The sequence below is a fragment of the Ascaphus truei genome, chromosome 6, assembly GCF_040206685.1.
Source record: "Ascaphus truei isolate aAscTru1 chromosome 6, aAscTru1.hap1, whole genome shotgun sequence".
In the NCBI taxonomy this organism is placed as follows: domain Eukaryota; kingdom Metazoa; phylum Chordata; class Amphibia; order Anura; family Ascaphidae; genus Ascaphus; species Ascaphus truei.
Window position 1 is genome coordinate 58396022 of NC_134488.1, and position 26814 is coordinate 58422835.

The following is a 26814-nucleotide window of genomic DNA, read 5'->3' on the forward strand; positions in this document are numbered from 1 at the left end:
AACTGTGGGCTCTCCATTCATTTTTATTCACACTGATACACATACACACTCTTTCTTCACTTGCTTTCAGTAACCATTTAACACCTCCAGCCATAAAACATATCCACACCGGGGGAAGGAACAGCACAGATAACATTCCAAGAGACACTGTTTTTAAGTTTACCTTTTGCTTCATTCATTGTAACATCGCCGGAAGAAGAGATCAGTGTATCTCGAAAGCTCGCACAAATAAAAGCATTTCGTTAGCCACAGAACGGTATCATCTATTTATTTTTTTATTTTTTTGATTATTGAAGCTCGGCTAACACGGTACTGATACCTCTACATTTACATTTACATTTACATATACATATACATATATATGTGTGTGTATATTTATATATCACATTTTATCAGTCCATTGGACAATTATTATAGATGTGGTAATTGGTGCATCACATAGTAAGCTTACAGCGGTATAAATCCTTTAAAAGGGAATCCAGCATCCAGAAAACTATATAATAACAGAAATGATCATCCCAGGGAGAAAATGGGGACCTAGTGGTGCCCACACAGCTACCACACAGAACAGTCCCTAATAAGGCATCAATAACCCATTTGATATATGAATGAATGTTCCAGTACAAGATAGGTAATAACAGAGGGGCTATAGCCCTTTTCCTGACTGTAATTCCGGATAAGAAAGACTCCTCCGCGTGCAGTCCTCAAGGGTGTATTCAGAGCATGTAGAGGAGCACAGCTATCCACATCCAGGATGAAGGAAATAAGCATGGGCAACTCCAAGTGAAAATCAAATCTTGATTTATTAAATCAGCAGGGCAATGGAGAAGGAAAACGCACCGACGCGTTTCATCCCGCAGGACTTTCTCAAGGTGAAAGTCCTGCGGGATGAAATGCGTCGGTGCGTTTTCCTACTTCATTGCCCTGCTGATTTAATAAATCAAGATTTGATTTTCACTTGGAGTTGCCCATATTTATTTCCTTCATCCTGTATGTGGATAGCTGTGCTCCTCTACATGCATGGGACAATTATTACATATATTCAGTGTAGGTACCTGCATAAGGTTATGCCTTTTCGTGGCATGCAGGCTTATAAATGCTTTGGCCAAAGGGTTTAACAAAATTACCCTTTTTCATGAGATCATTATTTTATTTTAGCCTACTTGGTAAGAGCGCAGGAATCGTTATATATATATATAATATTATATTATATATATATATATATATATATATATATATATATATATATATATATATATACACACATATATATATATATATATATATATATATATATATATATAACACATACACTCTCTGCAGTAAACGCTTCATAAATGACAATGCCATGGGAATACACAGGTGTTTGGTATACGTGTGTTCAACTGGTAAACTCCAGGGACCGTGCCATTAATAATGAACTCAATATTAAGGCAGTTCCCTGAAGCTATTTTCTCCTAATGTAGGGAGGGGTAAGGAAATACAAAATTGATACACACTGTACATCTAGAACCAAGGGGCTCACGGAGTAATATAATTGAAACATGATATCCATTAAATTGTATCATTACCATTTTGGGGGGATTCTGGAAGTGTACTGCGATGGATTACTTATCCTTCAGGATTCTGCTTCTCCTAAATCTGTGCTTACAAACAGCTGCCATGTGAAATAAAAGTGGAAGCAGATTTTTGAGAAGCAGTAACCAAAGGGATTAGTAATGAATTTCAACACACTTTATCCGCTCATTCCAGTAGCAAGAATGACACGACAACACAAATGAAACATTATGGACTCTAATAGCAATTAAGTAAACATCTAGTTTTGGTTGTTACATTTTTGTCGATTATGCATGGTCACCCTGTCTGCTTGAGATTTGAAGACTTCATCTTAATAATTTTTACAGTACAAGTAGTCAAAGTTGAGACTATACCAGGGGTGCGCAAACTTTTACTCCTGCGCCCCCCTGCCTAGTCCTCCGGCGCTCTTCCTTCGCTCAGTGCGGCGTCAAATGACGCGCGGGGTCATGTCATCCGCAGCGTCATTTGACGCCGCGTTATTATAGCAATGCCCGTGTGACGTCACACCGCAGGACCAAATGACACCCAGTTGTAAAGGCGACACTTCCAGACACTGGCTGAAGCAAGGTAATTTGAGGTTCCAGAGACCTCGCGCGATCGCCCGGCATTTAATTTGAATGCCTTGGGGAAGAGCAAGGGGCCCCTGCAACCGCCCGCGCCACCCCCACTCCCTGAAAAATCTCAACCCCCCCAGTTTGTACACCCCTGGACCATACTATCCTTGATGCAGGGACTAAATAGAAGCTATAAACAGCATCAGCATTTTTTGTCTCCAGAACATAATACATTGACATTTCACAATGAGACGTGAGCTTTCTGTTTATTTAAGCCACTTTCCCTTCAGATAAGAAAGCTTATTACTAGCAGAATTAATCCACTAAAGTAATTATATATTCAATTACCTATTACCACTTAAATTTCTACTGCCCATAAAAGGTTTCTCAAAGCACAGAAAATAAGAAATGTACCTTTCCAATATTTCTATTACTTTAAGTCCTCTATGGCAGCCATTAATGGTTAATCCCTGCAATACGCTGAGGTAGGACAAGAATTTCCTGTTTAGACCACCATATAAGCAGGCGTTGCCCATCCCTAGTCAGTTACTGTAGGTCAAAGCCTTTTTAAAGCTGCAATTCAAGATGTCATTATTTTTTTAAATCACTTTATTTTGTTCTATTCAATATGTGCATCAAAACAATCTGCACACTGATAAGTGATTAGCTAAGTTGCAGATCGAGCCGTTCTTCTGTAATCGGTCGCTTTGCTTGGGGTTATATAATTCAGTTATTGCTGTTTACAGTACCCACGATGCAAAGTTCTGTGTGGAAGATCATGTGACCAGGCAGGCACTAGATACAATTGGTGCACTACTAGAGAGAGGGCTGAAAGGAATCGGGGAACACATACCTTTGCGGCGTGTTCCCTTACCTGCTGCCGCCGCGGCCACTGTTCATGCCTATGCGCGCTCCCCTGCTCTCATTACAGAGCGCGCGCGCACCCACAGCTCTTCTAGCTGCTGCACGGAACCTGGTCCCGCCTCCCACACCTCTCCTGCACGGCGCGCACACGCAATGACGTGCGACGATCCCCAGCTGCGTGGCAAGTCTCTCCTCCCTGCCTTGTTGCCTGCCTCCACTCCGCCCCTTGTTCCCATTGATCTGTCCTGCCTTTAAATACTTCCTGCTTCTTCCCATGCTTTGCTCAGCATAATTCCACGTAGCCTCGTGAAGCTCACTTCGGTTGTGCAATGCTGTTTCGTTTGCAGTTAACCTCTTGTGTACCGACTCGGCTTCTTTGTGGACCCTTCTGGCTTTTGGACTTTGGCATACCCTCTACTACGGCGATCTCTCCTACCCTGCTCTCCACAATCCCAGACCACGGCTTATGGACCCTTACTATCCTGTCTTCTCCAACCCAAGGATTCGGCAAGTATACCGCATCTCCTACACTCTCCAACCCAGACCCGGCAACGCTAAACTATCCGCCTTCCAGGCCCGCCTCCGCTGCTGCGGGTGTGTGGTGTTATACCTTCCCACCTCAGTGCCGGGGTCTTGTCTTGTTTGTGGGCAGCGCGAGCATTACAAGGGCAGAGCCTGTCTCAGAAGAGGAAGGGGGTGTGACTTTGTAAATGGTTTCTATAGAAATAAAAATGCTTGCTATATTAGAATACATTAAAAATGTCTTTAAAAATAGTTTTAAAAAAATGCTACATGTATTTTTTTATAGTACAGAACTGATTTATTTTAAAAATCATCTCCCATATCGATTTACTGTCAGATTTTATTCCTGTAGTATTACCAGTTTTGCTAGTTTATAAGGCAATGTTTTTTTTTTTAAATAAAGTTAAGTTGAAAAGTACATACTGGCCTTATAATGTTGCTTGTGGAAGGAGAGGGGGAGAGGGGGAGGATGTGTGTGTATAAACTGTTTTTTTCCAGCTGCTTCTAAAATAGAGGGTCACCTTATTTACGAGGTCGCCTATAAAATCGGGCAAATACAGTAGCATGTACCAGAATATTGCCCAACCCTACTAGGGGCTTTACCTATTGAACCTATGCAGCTAAAATTTTAAGACATTAAGCCTTCCCACATTACAATCCAGTGCTATCCAGCAGCAAGGGCTATCTAGCAGCTAAGGGTGTAGTTTATTAAGAACCTTATATATATAATGTTAACAATTTAATAGTTTAACACAGGTGTGCGCAAAATGGGGGGAGATTCGCTGCAGGTGGTGCTAGTTTACAGAGGCCTTGAGTGCTTCCCAAAGGCATTTAAATTCATGCCGCGGGAGCTGCAAAGGCTTCTGTAAACTTCTCCTTACCTTGGTTCAGACGCTCCTGGTGACGCCGTGGCAACATGACGCCAGGACTTCAGACTCAACGTAACCAGGGGAAGAGGGGGGGCCAGGAGAGGGGGACAGCTGGCAGAGGTGCGCAGGGAAAGAGATTGCGCTCCCCTGGTTTAACACATGAAGTCCAAAACAGACAATAAGAATTTTCAACAAAATTCAATAGGATACCAGAAACATACTGTAACCTAAAGCCAATCCTCTTAAACAGCTACATTTTAACTGCTAGTATATCACTAACATAACAGTATTCAAGTGTATAAAAATAAAATTGCTACATACTTTAACTGGTTGGTTTCTGTTCCTTGAGCAATAGCCACCAGAATGCCTCCATGGTCTCCCCAAGTATAATAGTGGGGTCCAAGAAGAGACTGAAAGAAAATGGCACACCCCAATTAAACAAGATTAATTTGTTAGTAGCCGTTCTAATACACTATTAATGTAGACAATAGGGAATTATGATGTTCCATTTAATATACATATTTCAGAAGACATTTTTAGATTATTCGTCCCAAGCTAAAGCTTTCAGAATTTCTGTATAACGATGTAGAATTATTTACAAGTTAATATATTTGTCTAATACTGGCCCACAGAGTAGAACAAAAAGGAAAGTGCTGAAAGCGCTACTGCTTAGGCCGCGCTTATAGTGCCCGTTGCCAGTAGCAGAAGTTGTATTTTCCAGCGACAGGATGATTGATTGGTTCAGAGGCTGTCGCATGTGGCGACAGTCTGAAAAATCAAATTTAACCCGCTACCAATTTTTTTTCCGCAACGTTGCCCCGTCACCGTCGCACTTACTATAAGTGCTGGCGACGGAGTCAACTGTTTTGTTTGAGCGATGTCGCGTTGCCGGCACTATAAGCGCAGCCTAACGAATAATATGTGTGGTGACCACTAGTGACTAAATATAATCAAAACGTGTACAGAGTACTTATACATATAAGCATGACTGCCTGATTAAAAAAAAAAAAACTGACCAAACAAGATCAGGGAAACATACATATAACAAAAAAAAGAAATTACGCCTCAAAAACGTCCAATAAATGCAAATATAAGTTAATATGAAAACCAGAAGTCCAATTTGGAACATCCGGATCCACTTGAATAATCCGAAGAAGTTTCCTCAGGACGTGGAATTAAACACAAGGGACAATCATAGTGTGTACTGCTGCATAAACAACATAACAAACAACTACGACGGGGCAAGACTAGGGCTTCGTCCATGGTTCTTGCTGGCGTGCGGAGGCGCGCTGTCTAAGGCCAGGGAAAGTGGAGCTTTCCCTGGCCTTAGACAGCACGCCGTCCGTGGACGTGTCGGGGGCGTGTCGGCGGGCGGGCCAGTGACGTCACGGAGCTGGTTCGCCCTCATTGGGCAAACCGCTCACGCGACCGGCCCTGTGCTCCGGCAAGCGCGTAGATTTTAAATGTTCCTAAGACCTACGCTTCCGCGCACTTGCGGCTGTAGGAGCTCAGTGCCGAGCGGAAGTGCACCTCAGCCCGCAAGCACTAAACATGGACGCAGCCTAACACACAATGAACAACCAAACCACTGCTGAAATAAACAGTAAATCTAATTTATTAAACTATATAAGAGACAATGTCTGTCTAAAAATACACGAGTTGCGTCATGCTGCTGCTCCGGTTTACAAAAAACAGAATCCTACTTGCAACAAGATAGGAGTTAAATAGGCACATCCAAACAGTGGCACATGACTCCCAGAGCCATTGGGAGTCATGTGCCACTGTTTGGATGTGCCTATTTAACTCCTAAACCGGAGCAGCAGCGTGACCCAACTCATGTACTTTTAGACAGACATTGTCTCTTATATAGTTTAATAAATTAGCTTAACTGTTTATTTCAGCAGTGTTTTGATTGTTCATTGTTTGTTAGTGTGTTAGTCTTGTCCCGTCTTAGTTGTTTGTTATGTTGTTTATGCAGCAGTACACACTACGATTGTCCCTTGTGTATAATTCCACATGTCCTGAGGAAACTTCTTTGTGGATTAGTCAAGTGGCCCACACAATGGTCAACAATAATATAAATTATTTCATATATTCACTTAAATCAATGCACTAGATGAAAATACCATTACTAAAGCACTGTAAATAGCCAAATATAGGAAATAAATGCAAAAAGTTGTTAGCACAGGATGACAAAAATGATAGGGTAGCATGCTTTTAGTGAAATCTGTGATGTATTTTAAAAAGTGTTACAGTATTTTGTAAATTCTGAGTTTAGTGTATTTTTTTTCTTCCAACTTTGATTTTATTGGTTTTAAACATGCATACATTATGCCACAAACCATTGTTCTGAGTGTCAAATTTTTAACCATTTCATTAATCCAACAACACTCAACACCTACATGACAATGACTGGGGGATACATACGAACACCAGACAAAATGAACCAGGCATACCAGACAATGGACAGGGGGGGTGGGGAGGTGGGAGGGAGGATGCATGGGAGGACAGCCGCCAAAGTGGTGTTCTCGTTTCCGTGTTCTTCCGAGGATCCTGACGTTTCACCTGTCTCTCGTAGAGCTCTTCACCTTATTCCCGTTTTCCTATCTACAACCCTATCTGGGGGAACTGTCTGGTGTGACCTACCTGTCCGTTTCTATTTGGTAACGGATCCTGCGTTATCAAAGGAGAACGCACTCAAAACTATCACTGTAATATTGCGGAGATATCTACCCCGGGGATATCTATCTGCGACAGCCATGGCATCCAGACTTTTAGAAAATTTATGCCAGTGTCCTTGACCATACTTGTCAATTGCTCCATCTGACAGACGCACCAAATCCGGTTTCTGATTTTGGGGATTACTGGTAATTCATTCTGTTTCCACAATGCTGCGATCTCGCATCTTGTGGCTATTGCGAAATGCGCGATTAGTTTATGCGACGCATTTGACAGACCCTGGATCTGTCTGCTCAATAGGAACACCCACGGGTCCAGAGGGGTCTCCAAATTGAGTATCCTTTGTAACCATTCTCTAATGTTTTCCCAAATCGGGACCACTTTTGCGCAGGACCACAGCATATGTTGCAAATCTGCTCTCTCCCCGCATTGCTTTGGGCAAAGCGGGGAGTATCCTTTGACAAATTTAGCTAGTTTAACTGGGGTGTAGTACCAACGCATTAGGACTTTATATGCGTTCTCCTTTAAAGTGGTACAGATCGAACTTTTTGGCCGCTGCCTGCAGGATCCTTTCCCATTCCTCGTCATCTAATGTCTCCCCTAAGTCCGTCTCCCATTGTCTCATGTAACTCAGTTTTATGTCATTAGGAGTCTCAGGACAGATCACTTCCCTGTACATTCTAGAAGTCAGTCCCCTTCTGTCCGTTCCTCTGGAACACAGCTGCTCAAAATTTGTTCGTGCTGGTCTAATTGGTGATTTGTTATAGAAATCTCGGATCTTATTTGGTATGTCCTTTGTGGACTTAATTTGTTCAAAAGTTTTTATAAATTTTCTCCACTCCAGATCTTTCAATCGTGTAATGCCCGATAGTATCCAAATTAACAAATTATTTCTATTCAGCCCTGGAGCGAAATCTGGATTACCGATTATCGGGGTCATTAGGGAATATTTTGAGGTGAGTTTACAACTATTTTTAGTGGACTCCCATACCTTCAAGGAGGTCATGGTCTGCAGCGGCCATTCCATTCTGTTTACACTTTTCTTGGGTAGCCAAATCAGGTTGTGCAGCTCCACTGGTGCACAGCAAATTTGTTCCAGCTCCACCCATCGCCGAGTTTAGTGTATTTTAAGAGTTTGCATGAGTGGAACAAGTTTGCACAACTGCAAAAAAAATCAAATCAAAAATCCCTCCAGATTTCCACAATTTAAGACGATATCTGTAATACTAAATTTAGCCTTTTTGTCAAACTTTTAAGTATTGACACCATCATCCTAAAATGGAGTTGAAAGGCCATGTAAATCTGTTTTGAGCTATAAAAAAAAAAAAAAAAAAAAAAAAAAAACACATTTTACCTCTCTCCATCTAACTCCAGCGCTGCTGGAAACATACACATTTGGTTTACTAGCCATGTTCTTCCCAACGGCACCTATTGAGATAACATGAAACACACATTTTTAAGTCAGACTTTTGCTAAATTTCTAGTAGCAGACATATTAGAAAATGTTATGCTTTCATTTAAGAGAATACACTTCATACAAATTGCACCTTTACAATAAATTGAATCTCCTAAGATTGAAGTTATCATACTCTATAATAGCCATAAGATGACAGAGAAAACAGTCATCTTTTCTTAAAAAAATAAAATATATATATATATATATATATATATATATATATATATATATATATATATATATATATATATAAATATATATATATATGTATATATATATATAAAAAGAACATTACCATTCTCTCGTCCGGTAAAGAAAGACTGCACTCGGTTCAGTAATCATGAAAAACTGTATTGGGCATCTGAATAGAAAAGATAAGTCACCCAATCCGACGTTTCGGTCCTGGAATAGGACCTTTCTCAAGGACCAAAACGTCGGATTGGGTGACTTATCTTTTCTATTCAGATGCCCAATACAGTTTTTCATGATTACTGAACAGAGTGCAGTCTTTCTTTACCGGACGAGAGAATGGTAATGTTGTTTTTCTATTATTTGAGACTAGCACCTGTCTATATGAACCAGTACATTGAGTGCAAGCTGTGATGATTGTTTATATATATATATATATATATATATATATATATTTAAGCAGGTACCTACACAATGCAATATTTCTTATTGTCTTGCAGACTAAACTTCAGAAGAGATGAAAGTGTCTAAAGGGTTAAATGAATGAAGCATTTATGCGATCTGCAATTCACTGAAATTAAAACTGGCAAAAATCACAAATAAAATTCCCTTAGCATTAAGTGTATACTCTATTACAGAAGGGTGTATACATACATATATACATATTTTACTTTTCATGAAGGAACTTGTGCACTCACAATTTTTCATTTATAAAGCTATGGGAATTTTATTTCTGTTTGTTTTGCCAGTTTTAATTACACTGAATTGCAGATGGCATAAATGCTATTGAGTGGCACTCCTTCTGTACACCATCATTTCAGATCACGTCCTGAGCTCCTTTTTAATAATTATTGAATTGTTTCATTTCATCAGTTGGAGTGCATACAATTGGGGTCTTTCTTTGAATCTCTCTTTTGGAGGGAATGCTCTTTTTTTGTTATAGGAATGATGCATTCAGCGTCAGTCAGCATTCTCTGTCTATTCAGACGAGCAGTCACTGACGTTCTCCGGAGCTTTGAGTGGTACATGGTGCCTTTGATAAGATGTTAGGAAGGGCCTGTGCTTACTACACAAGCTTAGTTTACTTACAAACTGTGAACTCGCACAGAATTAGGGAGCTCCTAATTAGGGACCTTGTGACAGGTTACCTTCCCTGTTGAAGTAGTTTTGCAGGAAAACTTGTGTTAAGAGTTTGAGCCCACTACTGGGCAGGTTAATTCAGAGCAGAATGTCTTAACCTTCTCAGCTGGCTCAATAGCTCCTTCAAAAAGCCTGCAGCATTGACTGACAGAAGAGTCTCTACTGTTAGAGAGATCCCAGTCGAAGAGAGACTATTACAGGCAATACCGGTCCCTCGAACCGGCCAGAGGGACACCCCACAGACTGATGTGGAGAACAACCCATCTACAGGTACCTCTCTTTGGACTGTGTCAAAGGTTGGTAAGAGGCCTAGCCTTCCAGCCCTCAGATAGGGACTGCTGAAATGTTAGTCAGTCCCCTACATGGGGTTATGGCCTGGTTATTATTTTCTGCTCTAACTTAGTTTGCTGATACGAAGCGATTTCCCGTTTAAAGCTGATAGACTTTATTAGCTATGTTATTTTCCCCTAAAAACATCCCCGGTGTTTTACCCTCTGCGCACATCTCCTACAGACCCTCCTACAGACCTCCTCTACCCTTCCTGATTACTGTCCGATTCACTCTACCCTTAGTGTAGGGCTTAGATCAGTACAGACTGTGTCCAAATCTGTGCAGTATTGCACAAGGGCATGTTCTATTTGCCCTCTATTACAGTTTGTCACTTATAGCTCTTCGCAACTAAACAGCATCACAATCCCTATTTATTGTGTTACTCTGCACTATATTTGATACATTGTAGGCAGTCAGCCCATCAGACTGTCTTTTTTTTCCCTTCTGAGACAACCAATTAACCAGTTTTGATAGATTTTTTAAATAAGGCAGCATTGTACTGTAAATAGTTTAGTGTATATGTTGTCCCCAGCTTTTTATTATGTTTAAATATCACCTCATTAAAATCATATTACTTATACTTTTTTCATATGCTTACCTCAGCAGTCTAATAGGGGACTATTTAACCTTTTGTGAAATATACGGATTTTTACTAAAATACATCCCCTTAATCACATTATGTGTGTGATTCATGGTATAATCTTGGGTTCTATTACAACTGATTCCACACCTGGTTCTTATATCAATGCAGGACTGGTACATCAAATTATGTATTTCTTTCTAACATTCCTATTTACTAATTACTATATTATTACTGACTTCATAGGTTGCAGTGCATACAATTGGTGTCTTTCTTTTCCTCTCTTTTTTGTTGCTTTAAATGTAGCATCCATGAAAAGTACTGTTTACCATTCTCTGAAGGTTCCCTTCACCTTTCATTTCATACTGTACCTTTGCAAGAAGGAAGCATCATATAACGGAATAGTCATTGATAAGAAAATTGGAATTGGCATCTTGCTCAGAAAAAGAGGACAGCTTAACAAGTATATTTGTTCTGGGAAAACCTTCTGAAGAATCACTGAAATGTTTCCCTATAACCGCTTTATCCAATGTGCCTCGATTTGCAAAGTATTCTACATGTGCTTAAAGAAGCAATGATCACGCCTCTTTAAAAAAAAAAAATGGTGGGGGTTAATATATGAGCATTTTAATACTTTTAATGAAAACTAATTACCTTAGCTGCCGATAAATCCATTCACCTGCGATTGATCAGTGAATATCCTGCTCTTGGGGCTAAACAAATGGCTGTCGCTGAATCTATTTCTTCTGTTAGTGAAATGCAACTGCTACAATATAACCTTATATTACTACGGTTAAAGTTATCTATTGTTAAAGCCTTCACTTCAGGTACAGTCTCCCGCTGGTAACACTGCAACACTTTCCTATTTGGGACAATTTGTTTCAAATGCCATTTCCCTACTGGGGAGTTGACAGGGATAAAAAGGTGTGTGCCAAGAAAGGATGCTTGGTACATTAAAACTAATTAAAAATGACATTAGGAGTTGGGGGTAAAAAAGGCAGCAAGTTTTATTTAATACAACAGAAGTGATATATATCATTTAGAAAGTTGCTTCTTTAATCATCTATTTTTTTTCAATCTTTAATTTCACCTTCTCTGAAGAGAAAAGTTTTCCCAGACAGAAAAAAACTTTGAGCCAACTGAATATTTTAAGAGATACCTGGAACATGGATCTTGTATGTGCCTCTCCCTGTAATTCAGCCTAACTTCCTTCTATAGTGTTAAGTCATCATATTTCTAAAAGAGCAAAACAGGTCTGAGATCGGACGGATTTCATCCATTGTTAAGTTAATGCAACCGTGACAAACCTTTTAGGATAACTTAAAAGCAGTTAACCCTCACTTCACACAATACAAATGTTAAGTCTTGGCTAATGCCTGTTATGTTAAGGAGATGGAGCATTGGACAAAGTGACCAGCAGGAAACCACACAGACTGAGGAAAAAAAGAAAAAAAAAAGGCAGCCCAGCAGGTCAAAATCCGACCCCCCCAGGGAGTGTGAGGCAGGGAGCCACTCTACTGACTGCCCACCTTGTTTAGAGGCTAGCCCCTCTGCAGTGCTGTCAGTTCCATAAAGGAGGGTATCAGAGGGAAGAACCACATGGCTGTGATGACTCCTGCAGTCCTGGTGTCACAGGTGTCCAGGGGGTTCACCTTTTTACACCCCCTCCAACATGTCTTACACCGATCCTGGTCGGCAAAGTTCCCTAATCTACTAGCAGTGAGGATGCGCGACTCGAGGAGGCATCAGGCAGCTATAGCGTCCCGTATAAGTTGCATAAAAGAAATGCCCCTACCCAAAGAGGTGCAGAAGAAACAAAATTACTCATCTCCAGCACCACGAGGGAAACCGAAAATTTATTTTGCCCTACCTCAAAAGTAGACGTAGGAGGCTTAAACTTTTAAGTGGGGGAAAAAATGGTTATTTGTATCTTGCTTCCTCCAACCTAAAGATAAACTAATCAGATTTATACATGGAGGACAAACTAGTAAAGATCGGAGTGTAGCATCAAACTTGAAACGGAAACAAAAGGGAGAAGGGAAAGTTAACTAAACAAACTGCTGCGTATCAATGCATAATGCTTACAAAGATTCCCAAGACAGCTTTCAAAAATGTTTTACAAACACTAATACGTCTGTTAACACATCAATCATTCGGATTTAGGGCCATATTAACAAGCAGTGATATGTCACAAGTCTTTTTCTGCCTCTGAAAGCCACCTTCAAACCCATTCAATAGAAAGGGCCGTAAATTGTCTTCCAGTGCCAGGTGTCTAATGGCATAGCACCACTTAACACATAAGGCCCTTAAGTCCATTAACCGTTTCACTGCCAGCGTGAAGTGATGAAGCATATTACAGCTATTGGTTCACAAGTCTTATGTGGGCCTTTACCAAGGAGATATTTGACTTAAGAGAAAAATAGACATACCAGTAGCAACAATAAAACCTGGAGCAGATTCTTTGGAGAGAATCGGCATCCTGCGCATTTGGAAGTTGAGAAGCTGGCTGAGCCTCTGTGCCAAGTGAAGGGAGCAGCCTTGAGAGGACTGCAAACAAGAACGTACAAATATAAATCACATGAATTCATGTCACATGCACAAAGGAAACTTTAAGTAGGTTTGTAATCTTAATCGGTTTTGAACATTTGTTGGTAGTGACATTTTTACAGAGATGGGAAACGTCACCAAAATTGCCGCATTTGCTTCAACTGTTTACGAACACTGGTAGTTTGCAAAGATTGGCCAAAATATGCAAACATTGCCAAAACTGCATATTTGGATTTAAAACGAGAGGAATATTAGTAGCACTATGCAAGGCATTATGGGCACGATTTAAGGAAGCAGAGCGGTGATTGACTGCCCTTCTTCAGAAGTAACTCTGCAGCGGTCTTTCCTGCACTAGCCCCCACAGAGGAGTGGCCTCCCACAGGGGCCCGTGCAGTTGGTGAAGCCCCGCTTATAATAATAATATCCCACAAATCACCATTCATTTAATCAAATTTAATCCAGATTAGTTTCACTTAATTTGGTATGAAACAACAATAAACAAATAATTAGTCACAGTCTTAAAACTATAAGTAAGCATTGCAAGGAAAGGGAAATTGAAGATAATGGTATAGAAATCATACATTCTGTTCAGTAAATTGATCAAAGGAGAGTAGTAACAGCAGCTCTAGAGGGTAATTTCACTTTGGGCGAGGGCGAGGGAAATCTTTAAAACATGAAAAAAGTTAATGTAACAACGAAATATAGAATCTGATTAAAATGTGATGTACAGGTCATATCTCCACACTGTACAGTATGTGCAGGTTATATCATTCCAATTACCTGCAAACAGACTTGGGCAAGATACCGATATGTTTAGACCATCACGATAATGAAACATGATACAGTACATCGAAACTGATGCTTTTTTTAAGATAACTGTATTGCTATCAGTCAGGCATCCAGTTTAAGACAAATTGGTTTAAAAAAAAGGCACAAACAGATGTACCCAGACTTACTGTTTTTGGTGCCGTGCAAAACCAAGTGTAAATCTTCTGCATTTATTTGCATGTTGCAGCACCGCAACAATAAAAGTTGAGATTTGCGGCAGCTGTAGTACTCTGCAGTAACAATAGGCGATACTAGTACTGTACAGTATATCTTTAAACAAAATTTTTAATCCTTCAGTTAGTCCCATAAAAACTTCAGATGACTAAAGTATTTTTAAAGTTTGACATTTTTATTACAGTAAATTCGAGCTTAGAGCTAAATAACAAAGACATTGTGAACTAATACAATTCTTCTTCAACCGACATCGTCTGCTGACTGTTTTGTACAGTTTCATCTGTAAAATTATTTTGAAATGGTTATTTATTAATAATAGAGAATAAATAAATGTATGAATGACACTGTGCTCTTTAAATTGAGTTTGTGCGCATGTGCGTACTACCGGTAATGTGAACAGTATGTAACAATTATGCCATCCATTGAATTTGTGTGCATGCGCGTTACAGGTATCGCCAATTGAATGGAACATATACCCCTAATTATCCATTACAGCTGGATGTTTTTCCTACATGAACAAAACGTTGCCGTTGATCAGCCTTCAAATTCTCCAAAAGGATGAAGACAATAATTAAACAAAGACAAAAAATAAATGACTATTAAAAACTGTATGCATTACAATTAATGTTTTAGTCATCAGTTTTTTTCAGTTTTTAGTTCAGCTCACAGTCTGATGCTGATGCTGTAAAAGTCCATTGATTGCAGAACTCAAGAATGTGAAAGACACAGTAGTGCATTTATACTGCTTCCCATGTTCAACTAAAATAGGTCTCTTCAAATTGTTACAAATAGCCTTCTGGAGCCATCAAAGTTCATGTCTGGCCCACTGGGCTGAACGTTGAAAAGTCACATGGTGGTGAAAGATTAGCTGGGCAAATCAACTCGGCTGTTTCTTGCTGTATGAAACACAGCTTTGCAAAGTCTCCTCCTGGTATAAATGAAAGTGGGATGTCATTTATTCTCTCCCCACAGATGGGGGGGGGTAGAGAGAAGATGTTTCCTCCAGGTGTCTTGGTGTCTCTTGATGACGTGTACCAATAATCAAATAGAAACCTGACATTTCCCTCACCATTTGGTTCATCCCCTCCAAAATAATGTACATTTTTCCTTCCATGGTGTCCAGTCTCCAGATGCGGTGGCAGGGCAGGATCTGCCACAGACCCAGGTCTGCCACAAGTGTACATACATCTTGTACAGCGGCACCATAATTGTACATTACAAATTAATTTGACATTGCCAAGCTGCGTCTGACCAAGCCACCAGTTACAGCTAGACAGGAGCTCTGAACTTTGTGGGGGGTAGCACTAAATCCCTGTTGGGCTGAGCTGGATCAGTAGTCGGCTGAGCAGTGTCCGGGGCGCGGTGAACGGGTACGAGGTGAGCAGGGTCTGCTGTGGGATGTGCTGGGTTTCAGGTGAGATGTGTGTGATGGTGATTGGGCTACAGGTACCTAGTGCAGAATTAGCTTTCCTGGGTACATTAATGGCAAGGGATTTTGCCATCTATTTCCATGCTGGTCCTAGAGTACTTACCCTTTGGAGTTTTCTGTTGCTGCCTTGTTTTCTTTTCCCACTTTAATCTTTATACAAGTGGTTTTTGGGGTTGGGGGTCATCTGCGCTATCTTAGGCCTCATCCAGGGTGAAGCGTAGTGCGCTTGTGCGACATGTGATCAAACACATGATCACAATGAGACTTTCCAGCGTGTGCGCGCAGAGACAAATAAATGTGATGCTGGCGTGTCACGTGAGAGGTTCGCCTAATAGGGTTCCCCCACTGAGGGCCACAAAAAATTGTTTATCCCTGAAATTTTGACCAAAACATTCACTCATGCTTCATGTGCGTGGGTCACTCTCTAGACTTGGACCAGGACCCATAGTTATATTTGAAGGTAATCACGTTGTGGTTTCAGTGTTCTGAACAGTATCTTAATGTGACCATGTCCCTGTACTGTACCAACATAATAGACCCGAGAAATCATAGATAAAGTGTACTTCAAGGAGGCACCACACATTTTATATTTCTTTCTACAAGGTCACCAGTTCTTCCAAGACAATGACCCAAAACAATGCATCTGCTACATTTATAAAGGAAATAGGAATCAACTGGGTCCTAACAAAGCCAGACTAAGTACTTGAACTGTTTTGAGCAGTACTATACTACTTACTGTGATGTACTGTGCTGTTGTGTGCGCTCGTTTTATTCTTGCAATAACCGTACTGTATTTGTCTCTATAATCTGCAGATCCCCTGATTTGAACCTAACAGAATTGGTGTGGCATGCACTGGAACATCACCAGAGAAAATATGTGAAACCAGCAAACAAAGACAAGCTAGAGAAGGAGATCCTGAAGTACTGGAATTAGTCTAACTATGGAAACGTGCAATCATTTCATAAATCAGAGGTGAAGATCCATGAAGGGATGAAACGGAGCACAGCCAGGTCACAGCCAAAATAGAACAAAGTGGGGGTCGCTATCATGGATCCGATTAAAATAGATTTATTGAACCAGTAAACACATATGCTGGATAAAAAGTTGATTTCCTTCTAAAGGAAGAATGTTTAGTATCAGTAAGAAAATACTTTTTGTATCAATGTTTTTTTGTCTTTTGTCTGTGTTAGCATACTCCCAGCCTGCAGGGGTCGAATGTGTCTAACATTGCATTCCGGTTTTATTACACGGGAGCTCTGTGGTAAGGCACATGTGACGCTTCCAGCGTGGTCCACAGATCAGTAACCATACACTCTTTGACAAAGCGCTATTGTAGCGTGAAACGCATTAAAGTGGTGTTTCTGCACCTGTTCTGTACCATGTGTTTACTGGTTCAATAAATCTATTTTAATCAGATCCATGATTGCTGCCCCCACTTTGTTCTATTTTGGCTGTGACCTGGCTGTGCTCCGTTGCATCCCTTCACGGATCTTCACCTCTGTCTCAATCTAAATATGTGAGGCACGCTCTGGACTTGGCTGCAGCACCATCATGTGAGTTATTTCTTCGTTCATAACATGTCACTACTGTACCCTGGCTGGTGTACTATGCTCTAGGGTGTGTATCCAAGTGCAGTAGTTTAGACAGGGCTGATTCATGTACAGACCCTTGTCTTTTCACTCACTGAATAGGATTCTTCATTGCTTCTACCACCCATATAGGAGTTTTGTTGTGCTGCTCTCATATGCATTTCCTGCAGTGACCTGCCAATCTCATTTCATTAGCCTTCCTTTACTCTGGATGCACTGCTATTGAGGACATTGTACCTTTTTTCTACAATTTCATAAATCATATAAATAATGCTTAACCAGTGGTTATTGAAAGAAACTGAATGGCAGCAGGGATGGGGTTTTAATAAATTTTTGCCTTTCACATTTTTTTTTCCACATATCTTTTATTTATTTTTTTTACTCTTCCAGATACAAGATTTGTTAAAAGCTGATAAGTATTGACCACTGATGGGGTGCGATAGTCATCAGATTTTACCATTGATTAACAAAAGGCTGGTTGATCGGTGAGATAATAGTTCTCATGTTTAACAATGCATGCAATCACAGTACAGCAGGTGACCATTTGTTGCATACGCCACGCCCAGCTTAGAGGGAGACTAGGGCATTCACACAAAAAAAAAGTCATGCTGAATTTGAAAGCAACACGATGAGCGGGGGAGTGTATGCAAGTATTGTGTCCAAATCCCAAAGTGTTGAATTTTGGTAAGCACTAATGTAAGCGCTCAATTAATTTAAATATTACATGATTTACAGTATGGATTAAAGGTACAGCCCCTGCTGACGTCACGCCGCACTGCTGGAAAAAAATTGGTTGAAATCCAATTAATGTTTACATACCAGCGCGCCGCCTGGAGCTGCAGCGCGGCAGTCTCCTGAAGAGATTTTCAAAATTGTTATTGGCAGGTGACACCCGCGTCCTGTGAGCGGTTCAGCCAATAAGGGCGAACCGCTCACGGCCACGCCTTCGCCACGCTGCCTCTCTTATCTCCTCTCTCCTGTAAATATCAAGATGCCGCTCGGCGGCAGCACAGGGTGATGTCAGTTCGCACTGCCTCTCAGTGGCATCTGGTATAATCAAGGCCTAAGGCTGATGCGAGAATTCCTGTTCCCAATTCCCCTTCAAGTTGCACAAGACTAGAGTGAAAAGTATTCAAAATTATTGTTTTAATGTCTCTGTTTACATTAAGGTATGGCTTATCATCAGGGGGATGGAGATGGGTGGGAGGGGATGGAGATGGGTGGGAGGGGATGGGGCTAGCCTCCACATGAATGAAAGAACCTATGCTACTATTATTTGCCACATGTGTGTTTGTTTGCGTATTGGTAGAGCCACGCCTCGGAAATTAGAAGCACGATGGGTTGGGGAGGGTATGCACTCTTTGCCTATAGTAGAACTTGAATATACCGTGCAAGTTGGGATAGTATTGTGTCCAAATCCTTGAGTTTTGTATTTTTACATTATTTCTTGTATAGAGACACGTGTGAAGTTTTTGGCACGTCCAAAGATATTCAATGCACCATCTGCCGGACACATACTGAATTGTAATGACATAAATAAACCCCACAAACACATTTGTTGGCTGACCATCGCTGGCTTGCGGCCAAGCCACGGTGAAGTGTTGTCGCTTCTGGAAGCTCGCGCCTTGTCACAGTACCAAAAACAGTAAGTGTCTACATCCGTACAGTCCCCATTTTATATTGATGTTCCTAAATTTAAGATCAGCTAACCAGCTTTGAAAAATAGGCTTGATACACAAACGGCATTAGAAATAGCAGGACCTGCAATACATGCTTCTTTGGTTAAACACTAGTTAGAATCTCATACATAATGGAGGAAACAATGCAGAAACAATTCCAAATAGGCAGTAATCGGAACTTTTCTGCATTTTAAAGCAAATGACAATGGCAGAGAAGTAGAACATTTACTATAGAAAGGATTTACAAAGAGCAGCATGAGAAATAAAGAAAACGCAGAGCGTACAAAACTCATTTTTAAAAACCCTTTTACAGTATTTTATCCAAAGAAAAAAAGCAAGTCACATTGCCTATTAAGCACCCAGTTAATTTGATAATCCAAAATCAAATGCAAGAAAATGGCTCATCCTGTAGAAATCCCAAAGACTTTTCAAACACTGCACAAACACAACAATCCTTTTAAAATAGCACCAACACGCATTCAAATCAAGATTTCTTTTTCTGTCCATGATTGATATATAACACAGAAAGACACCAGCACTCCTATCATATACAGTTATTGAAGTGAATGGTGCAGTAGGGAATAGGAAACAATAACAACACTATAAAACACTGGTAGACCAAAATGGCCCAAAGAGGGCTGATTGGACCAGTAAGTCCCCCACTTAACAGCACTCATTATCACTATGTAGTACTTCAAGTGATAAGTAATTAACAGAGCTAGAACATCCAGAGTATGATCTGATGAAAAATCTAAAAACACTTTTATTTCAACAAAGTTAAAACATAGGGTATTAAAAAAACTTCCCGATGGGAACCCAAGCTTCAAGTAGTGGAAGCGTAGTATAATGCACGAGAATACCAACCCCAAAAGGATATGGTGATAAATAGGCCGGGTAGCCTGCCAAAAATAGGAGTTGAGCCTACTAAGAGGAAGGGAATTCCTAGAGAACTCCCCCCTCCCATGACCAGGCTACAATTAGAAACTATATTAAGATAGTATACACACTCAGAATCAGTCTGTGAGAACGTGGCCTCTATATGTCACTGCAGCTAGACACTAATAGTCAACATGTACCATTAGTATACAGATAACCAGCCATAACAAGTTTGAGATAGCCACCTGCTCAAGGGAAGGGAGCCAGAAAATACTATCCCCCTCCCACCCTATCATTTAAGACATGGGGGTGTGAGTGGTAAATCAGGAGAAGGCTAGTGTGTATGGTCAAATTACACCATAGTCTGTATACATTTAAAATTGTAAAACCAGGGTACAACTAATACAAACACAACAACCTTGTAGCTGTAAAACACCTGACTTGGTGACGAGTGGAAAGTAAATATATTGTCAGTAATAAAGTGCAATACTTGCGATACTGGTGGTATCTGGTGTGTACTCTTAACTAAACCGTCTCTGCAGTGCCTGTAAATACAAGCCCAGGTAGAGAGGCTCAATCAGTTCTTTGAGAGAGTGCTACTAATCGAACACTGGTGCCCAAGGGAGTCCAAGCAACAGCCCCGATGGCCGTTTCACGAAGGCGCTTCTTCAAGGGGGTGTGGATGAAGTAGGTCGCTCAAAGGGATTTGTATGCGCAGGGAGGAGGCTCGTCGGAACCTCCTCCAATTACCACACGGTGGGTCCGCGATGACGAAGTGGCTGTGACTGCTCGGTCTAATACCATTGCGTGATTGGATACACAATGGACCAATCCGCAGCCAGCTAACTATACAGCAGTGGTGCGAGTGCAAAAAAGAAATAAACATGAGCGTAATAGTATCTCTATCAGGTAGATCTGGACATGAGGGAGCGTTCACAGTGAATAAGCAGAGCACACATGAAACACCATTGGGCTTACATGTGAAAATACATAGCAGAGAAAAAAGAAGTATGAAGAGGGATAAAATAAGAACAACTTGAGTGGGGGGAAATACTGAGTAGACCCCACTATAGAAAAGGGGTAAAAAGGAACCCCTCATTGAGACCTTTTGGGGAAAGGGTTTGTAGGTCATAGATCCCTCTTTGCAAGCGGATCTTATCCCAATCACCCTGTCTCAGTCCTATACCCAAATGGTCAATTCCACAGAACTTCATAACTTCATAACTTCATAACTTGCATGTTACCCTCATGTGCTTCATTGACATGCCTAGCATGAGGTGTCTCCAAGTGGTTACGGACAGAACCCATGTGTTCCAAAACCCGCCATCTTAATTGACACTGGGTCTTGCCCACGTATTTCTTACCGCATTCGCATGAGGCCATGTAAATAACAACAGTTGTGGTACAATTCTTAAACAATATATGTACTTTCCCCTCTGGTCACCAAGTCAGGTATTTTACAGCTACAAAGTTGTTGTGTTTGTATTAGTTGTACCCGGGTTTTGCCATTTTAAATGTATACAGACTATGGTGGAATTTGACCATATACACTAGCCTTCACCTGATTTACCACTCGCACCTCCATGTCTTACATGATAGGGTGGGAGGGGGATAGTATTTTCTTGCTCCCTTTCCTTGGGCAGATGGCTATCTCAAACTTGTTATGGCTGGTTATCGATATACTAATGGTACATGTTGACTATTAGTGTCAAGCTGCAGTGACATATAGAGGCCATGTTCTCACAGACTGATTCTGAGTGTGTATACTATCTTAATATAGTTTCTAATTGTAGCGTAGTCGTGGGAGGGGGGAATTCGTCTAGGAATTCCCTTCCTCTTAGTAGGCTCAACGCCTATTTTTGCCAGGCTACCCGGCCTATTTAATCACCATATCCTTTTGGGGTTAGTATTCTCATGCATTATACTACGCTTCCACTACTTGAAGCTTGGGTTCCCATCGGGAAGTTTTTTAATACCCTATGTTTTAACTTTGTTGAAATAAAAGTGTTTTTAGATTTTTCATCAGATCATACTCTGGATGTTCTAGCTCTGTTAATTACTTATCACTTGAAGTACTGAAGTTATCACTACATAGTGATAATGAGTGCTGTTAAGTGGGGGACTTACTGATCCATTCAGCCCTCTTTGGCCCGTTTTGGTCTAACAGTATTTCATAGTGTTGTCATGATTGATATATACCCATTTAATTTAAATATAGACTGATATAGAGGCTGGTATACGTTCACATATATATATATGGTTTTTTTAACAGTACGGTAATACATATTTTTCTTAAGTTTGTATATATTTTTTAATCTAACTGTTTTTTGATAAATTGTTACAAGTGCTGTGCTTGAGCAGTCCCTAACTTTAATATACAAGAATTATTTATTAAAGGAACTCGTCAACAGAACATGGGACACGTGGGTAGCTCTCACTTACCTCACAGTATACTTTCTCTCCGTAACCATTGGAAATTGGAGCCTGAAGAAACTCCCATGTCCCTCCTTTATCAAATGTGACGACGGATCGCATGTTCTCTTCCATAAGAGAGCCATTAAGGATGGTAGCAATATACACTCCTCTCACACCTTCCACCCGGTGAACATCAGCAAATGGTTCATTTGCAAAATACCTACACACAAAAACTATTACAGTGACGGTTTTACATACCTCTGAACATGTTCTATATTGGTACATACATAAATAATTTGTTAGTAATTAACAGGAAAATCAAATTACCATAGATTACGTATCTACCAGCACTGGACCAGCGGGGGGATGCAGCTGCTGCAGAACATCTTTGGAAGCAGAGCTATCAATCACTGCACTGCTTTCCGAACTTGCACTCCTCAACGCTTTGTATAACCCTAAGCAAAGGATTGTGGGGCGCAACTTCAGGAAGCAGAGTAACTATTGACAGTTCTGCTTATAAAGGCTTCTGCCGCAGCCACAGTCTATAACCTCCACATCTCTCCAAAATTGCTTTTTCAGCCCTGATGAAAGGTGGTACCATGTTAGCCTGTAGAATAAAACCGGTTTCTCATGAAAAATAATAATAGGCTAAAGAATATAGCTCTGAATATCTAATAAAGTGTCGGTAATGAACTACGGTACAGTACATTTGATATTGAGAGCACACTTCTAATAGTTCAAATATTTTTTTCTAAATATTTACGTAACATCTATGTTGTAGCAAAAGAAAGCAACCGTATTTAAAACAACCCCCCCCCTTTTTTTAACAAAAAAAGATTAGAATTGTCATTAAGATACCTTTTAATGAACAGAAAAGCTCTGTTTTGATTACTTCTCAAAATTAATAGTGTCCCCTATACAGTCTACATGTACTGCACTTTATTTTGTCCCTGGGTGGGAGTGCCCCTATAACAAGGCAGTCCCATTCATCAGGTAATAAAACAGTTTTTAAAAAATCATCCATTTAATCTACTTCCTTACAGCGATTCAAATAATAGAAGAAAATTAATTATTAGCAACCTGCTAAAAGGAAATGCATGACAACATTAAAGATTGTAAAATCTCTCTTGTTAACCAAGGAAGATGGGAAAAAAGGTAAAAAAAAAATTAGAAAGAAGTTTTTCCCGATCTTTTCTTTTCGTCCTCCACTTCGTATACCAACACTGAATGTGTTAAAGCACCAACACTACATTCCCTTTATTTCTTATTTTTATATGTAAAGCATTTGAAAATACATAATTCTACATTGTTACCTAAGCTATCACATCGTTTGGTGCTCCTGTTATAAAGCTGTAAAACTCCTGATAGTGTGCCTAACGAAATAGCCACCTTCTGCAGTCAGTGAAATGCTACAGATGATATGAAAGTATTACTAAGTGTAACACATTATTGTTACAGCTTCCAGAGTAATAGTGTGTCTGCTGCTTGGAACACAGCAACAGATGTTTGTGATACTTTGTTGCCAGATTGCAGAGCTCAAAAAGGTGTGCATCTGTGCCCGTTTCAAAAGATTAAGTGGATACGACTTTCTGAACGGTTGGTGTAAGAACCAAAAAATGATCAGTACATTTAAAAAAAATAAAATTTAAAAAAATTTTTTTTACAGACAGCATTATATAATACTACACAACTGACTTATTTCAGAAAACATAGGATTTTTCCAGTTTTTTTGCTTTAAAGGTAAAGCAACAAGGCTTCTGGTTCGCCAAGCAAGTGCTTTCTCAGTGCAACTGGCATCGGTCCAAATAAAGAACGCACGCACACACACACACACACACACACACACACACACACACACACACAAAAATGAAAACTCTAATTGGTAAGTAAATGCATCCGATTCCTCAAAGTACCCATGATAGTAAGCATTGAATGGGATGTACCAAAACAGTTAGGATAGGGGAGGGAGATACTTAATGACTGTCTTGAACACTTCTTGTAGAATGAACTTTCCTTCCAACAGAGACTTTCCTAGCTTCCCAATATGCCAAATGAATTCAATCTTTTATCAATCTTGTGATCATGTTTCTCTAAACTAACTGGCCTGAAAATACAAAAAATAGCCAATCTAACTTCCTACATTTTTCCATATACATCTGATATGTTAAGGCATGTACCACACAATGTGTGAAGGAGTTAGTCTGCTTCATTGGAAAAAATAATGATCTCTTGGCTTAAGTGAAAGGAGGATTCTACTTTACATCTGAAATAAAGGACAGTACTCATCACGTGTTGATCACATGAAACAGCCTTAAGTTCACAAACTCTTCTTGCCAATGTGATGGCATTTAAACTTAGATACTTTGCAATCAGTACCTTGTAGCGGTACAAAAGGGTGGGTGAGTTGTTAGCTGATTAAGCACCAGACCGATCTCAGGTGGGAAACATATGGATGATTCTGGGTCCAAATGTTTCAGGTCGCTTTGATAAAGTGAGATGCATACAGATTGCCTGCAAATCGTTTGATGGGGATAGCTCTTAGTGCTGAAACCGAGAATTTAAAAAAGATACCGGACTTTATTTAAAGCCCTTTATTAAAATAATACAATTATTTCATTTCCTTTAAATGTTTGACAACTCCACCTTATTATTTTGGTACCACACACCAGAAATGCTTTCCAGTCTGTAAATCAGACAGATGAAGTAGTTATCGTTCCAGCACATAAAAAGGACGTCAGAACAACCCCCTTTTTAGGCCATTCCAGTCAACTTCCAGGCCACCACGGAGAGCTTCCCTGGATGAGGATGCCATATGGGATAATATTGAGTAGTCTTCCTTTGCTATATTGACAATTTGCAAACCAGTTCTCCTTGATTTAATGAATGTGAGACTGGCACTATTAAATTGGATTTTACCCTGTTGCTGCACATCTTTGTCAAGCTTGGTTTTTGCCACTACTACCGCTATTTTTTTTTCCTCTGGGAGAAAGCTTGCCTTTTAAATCCAAACTTTTTTTTATAATTATTTCTTTGAGCAAGAAATTTGTTTTGCAGACCTCGAAGATGTAATCTTGCCCACGGGATTACTTCTGCCACTACATTATGTTGTCTTAAAGGGGCAAATATTTTCTTATGGTTTCTTAAAAAGCATTCAATACTTATTCTGATCTGTTTCTTTACTATAGTAAGGAAGAATCTTTTGATTTTCGCAATGAACACAATGCTCAAGAAGCTGATTGTTTTTTTGTGTTGGCGTCAACCAACTTTTCTACTGGTGATGATCCAGCCGTGGTCTGTGAGGACTTTGATAATTGTACTTAATGGTTATACTCTGTTCATTGTTTATTGTGGTCTGCAATATATTGGTAGGACTAAATGCACTCCAGCGATTTTGGGAGCACAGGGGAAACATTTTTAAAGGTGTACTGACACATGGGTGTCCAAACAATTTAGACTCACACATAAGAGTACAGAAGGACTTAAGCTTACTGGTATTGAAACGGTTATGTACAACACCAAAGGGGGTAATACAGTAGGTTTATTGACTTACATAAAAAGGAGACTTATTGGATCCACTTTCCCCCGGTGGATTGAATGAGATTAGATTCGGCAGTATTTTTTACAGTTAATGTGTTCTCTTCTTTTCAGTTTAAATACATCTTATTTAATTTTTACAGCACATGTACTTTATATTGGATGGATAGGTCATTCATTTGTTTTAAAATGTGAAATATTCTATTTGTGAATTTTTCATGTTTGACGTTTTATTAGGTGCTTTTGTCCGATTGTATGTGCACAGGCATACTCCGGTTAAAGGACACTCACTTTAAGTACACTCGCGAGTAAGGACATGTCGCCCAATAGGCGAACAGCAGCTCACGCATGCGCCTGTCAGCACGTCCTGCACAGAAATACCGGCTCCCTACCTGTACCGAAGCTGTGCGCAAGTGGGGAGATTATAGAGCTTGTTACAAATGCGTTATTTACATCAGTTATGCACATATATGACGATTGCAGGACAGTACATGCATCGATAAGTGGAAAAAAGGTAGTGCTTCACTTTACGTACATTTTCGCTTTAAATACATGCTCTGGACCCATTGTGTACGTTAATGCGGGGTATGCCTGTATGCATATAAATATATAAGTGTGTGTATAGATATGAGAGAGAGAGAGAGAGAGAGAGAGAGAGAGAGAGAGAGAGAGAGAGAGAGAGAGAGAGAGAGAGAGAGAGAGAGAGAGAGAGAGAGAGAGAGAGAGAGAGAGAATGGAAATATTACTGTATGCAACCCTGCCTTTCACCATTATCACCAAGCACACAGTGCTTTCACTGCAGCAAGGGATTCTGGGAAATGACACATGCAAACACAGTGCCACCTTTTGCTTCAAAATCATATAACATGGTCCCCTGTAAGCTTTAGCTTAATGCATTTCACAGCTTTGAGCTGCATAGCCAGTAAACCCACCCACAGACAGCCGTTTTGACCTTAATGGATCTCATCAGTGATTTGTGTA

General features: G+C 40.2%; 1 protein-coding gene across 3 annotated transcripts in view; it reads right to left on the reverse strand.

Moving 5' to 3' along the window:
* Window positions 1–26814, reverse strand: part of SORL1 (sortilin related receptor 1) — a 231647-nt gene that overhangs the window by 117994 nt on the left and 86839 nt on the right. For all 3 annotated transcript variants that reach the window (XM_075604362.1, XM_075604363.1, XM_075604361.1), the window contains exons 9-12: window positions 22327–22519; window positions 13191–13308; window positions 8421–8494; window positions 4709–4797 (exon numbers count right to left, since the gene is read on the reverse strand). In XM_075604362.1, the coding sequence (XP_075460477.1) occupies window positions 4709–4797; window positions 8421–8494; window positions 13191–13308; window positions 22327–22519 (474 nt within the window). The remainder of the gene's footprint in view (window positions 1–4708; window positions 4798–8420; window positions 8495–13190; window positions 13309–22326; window positions 22520–26814) is intronic.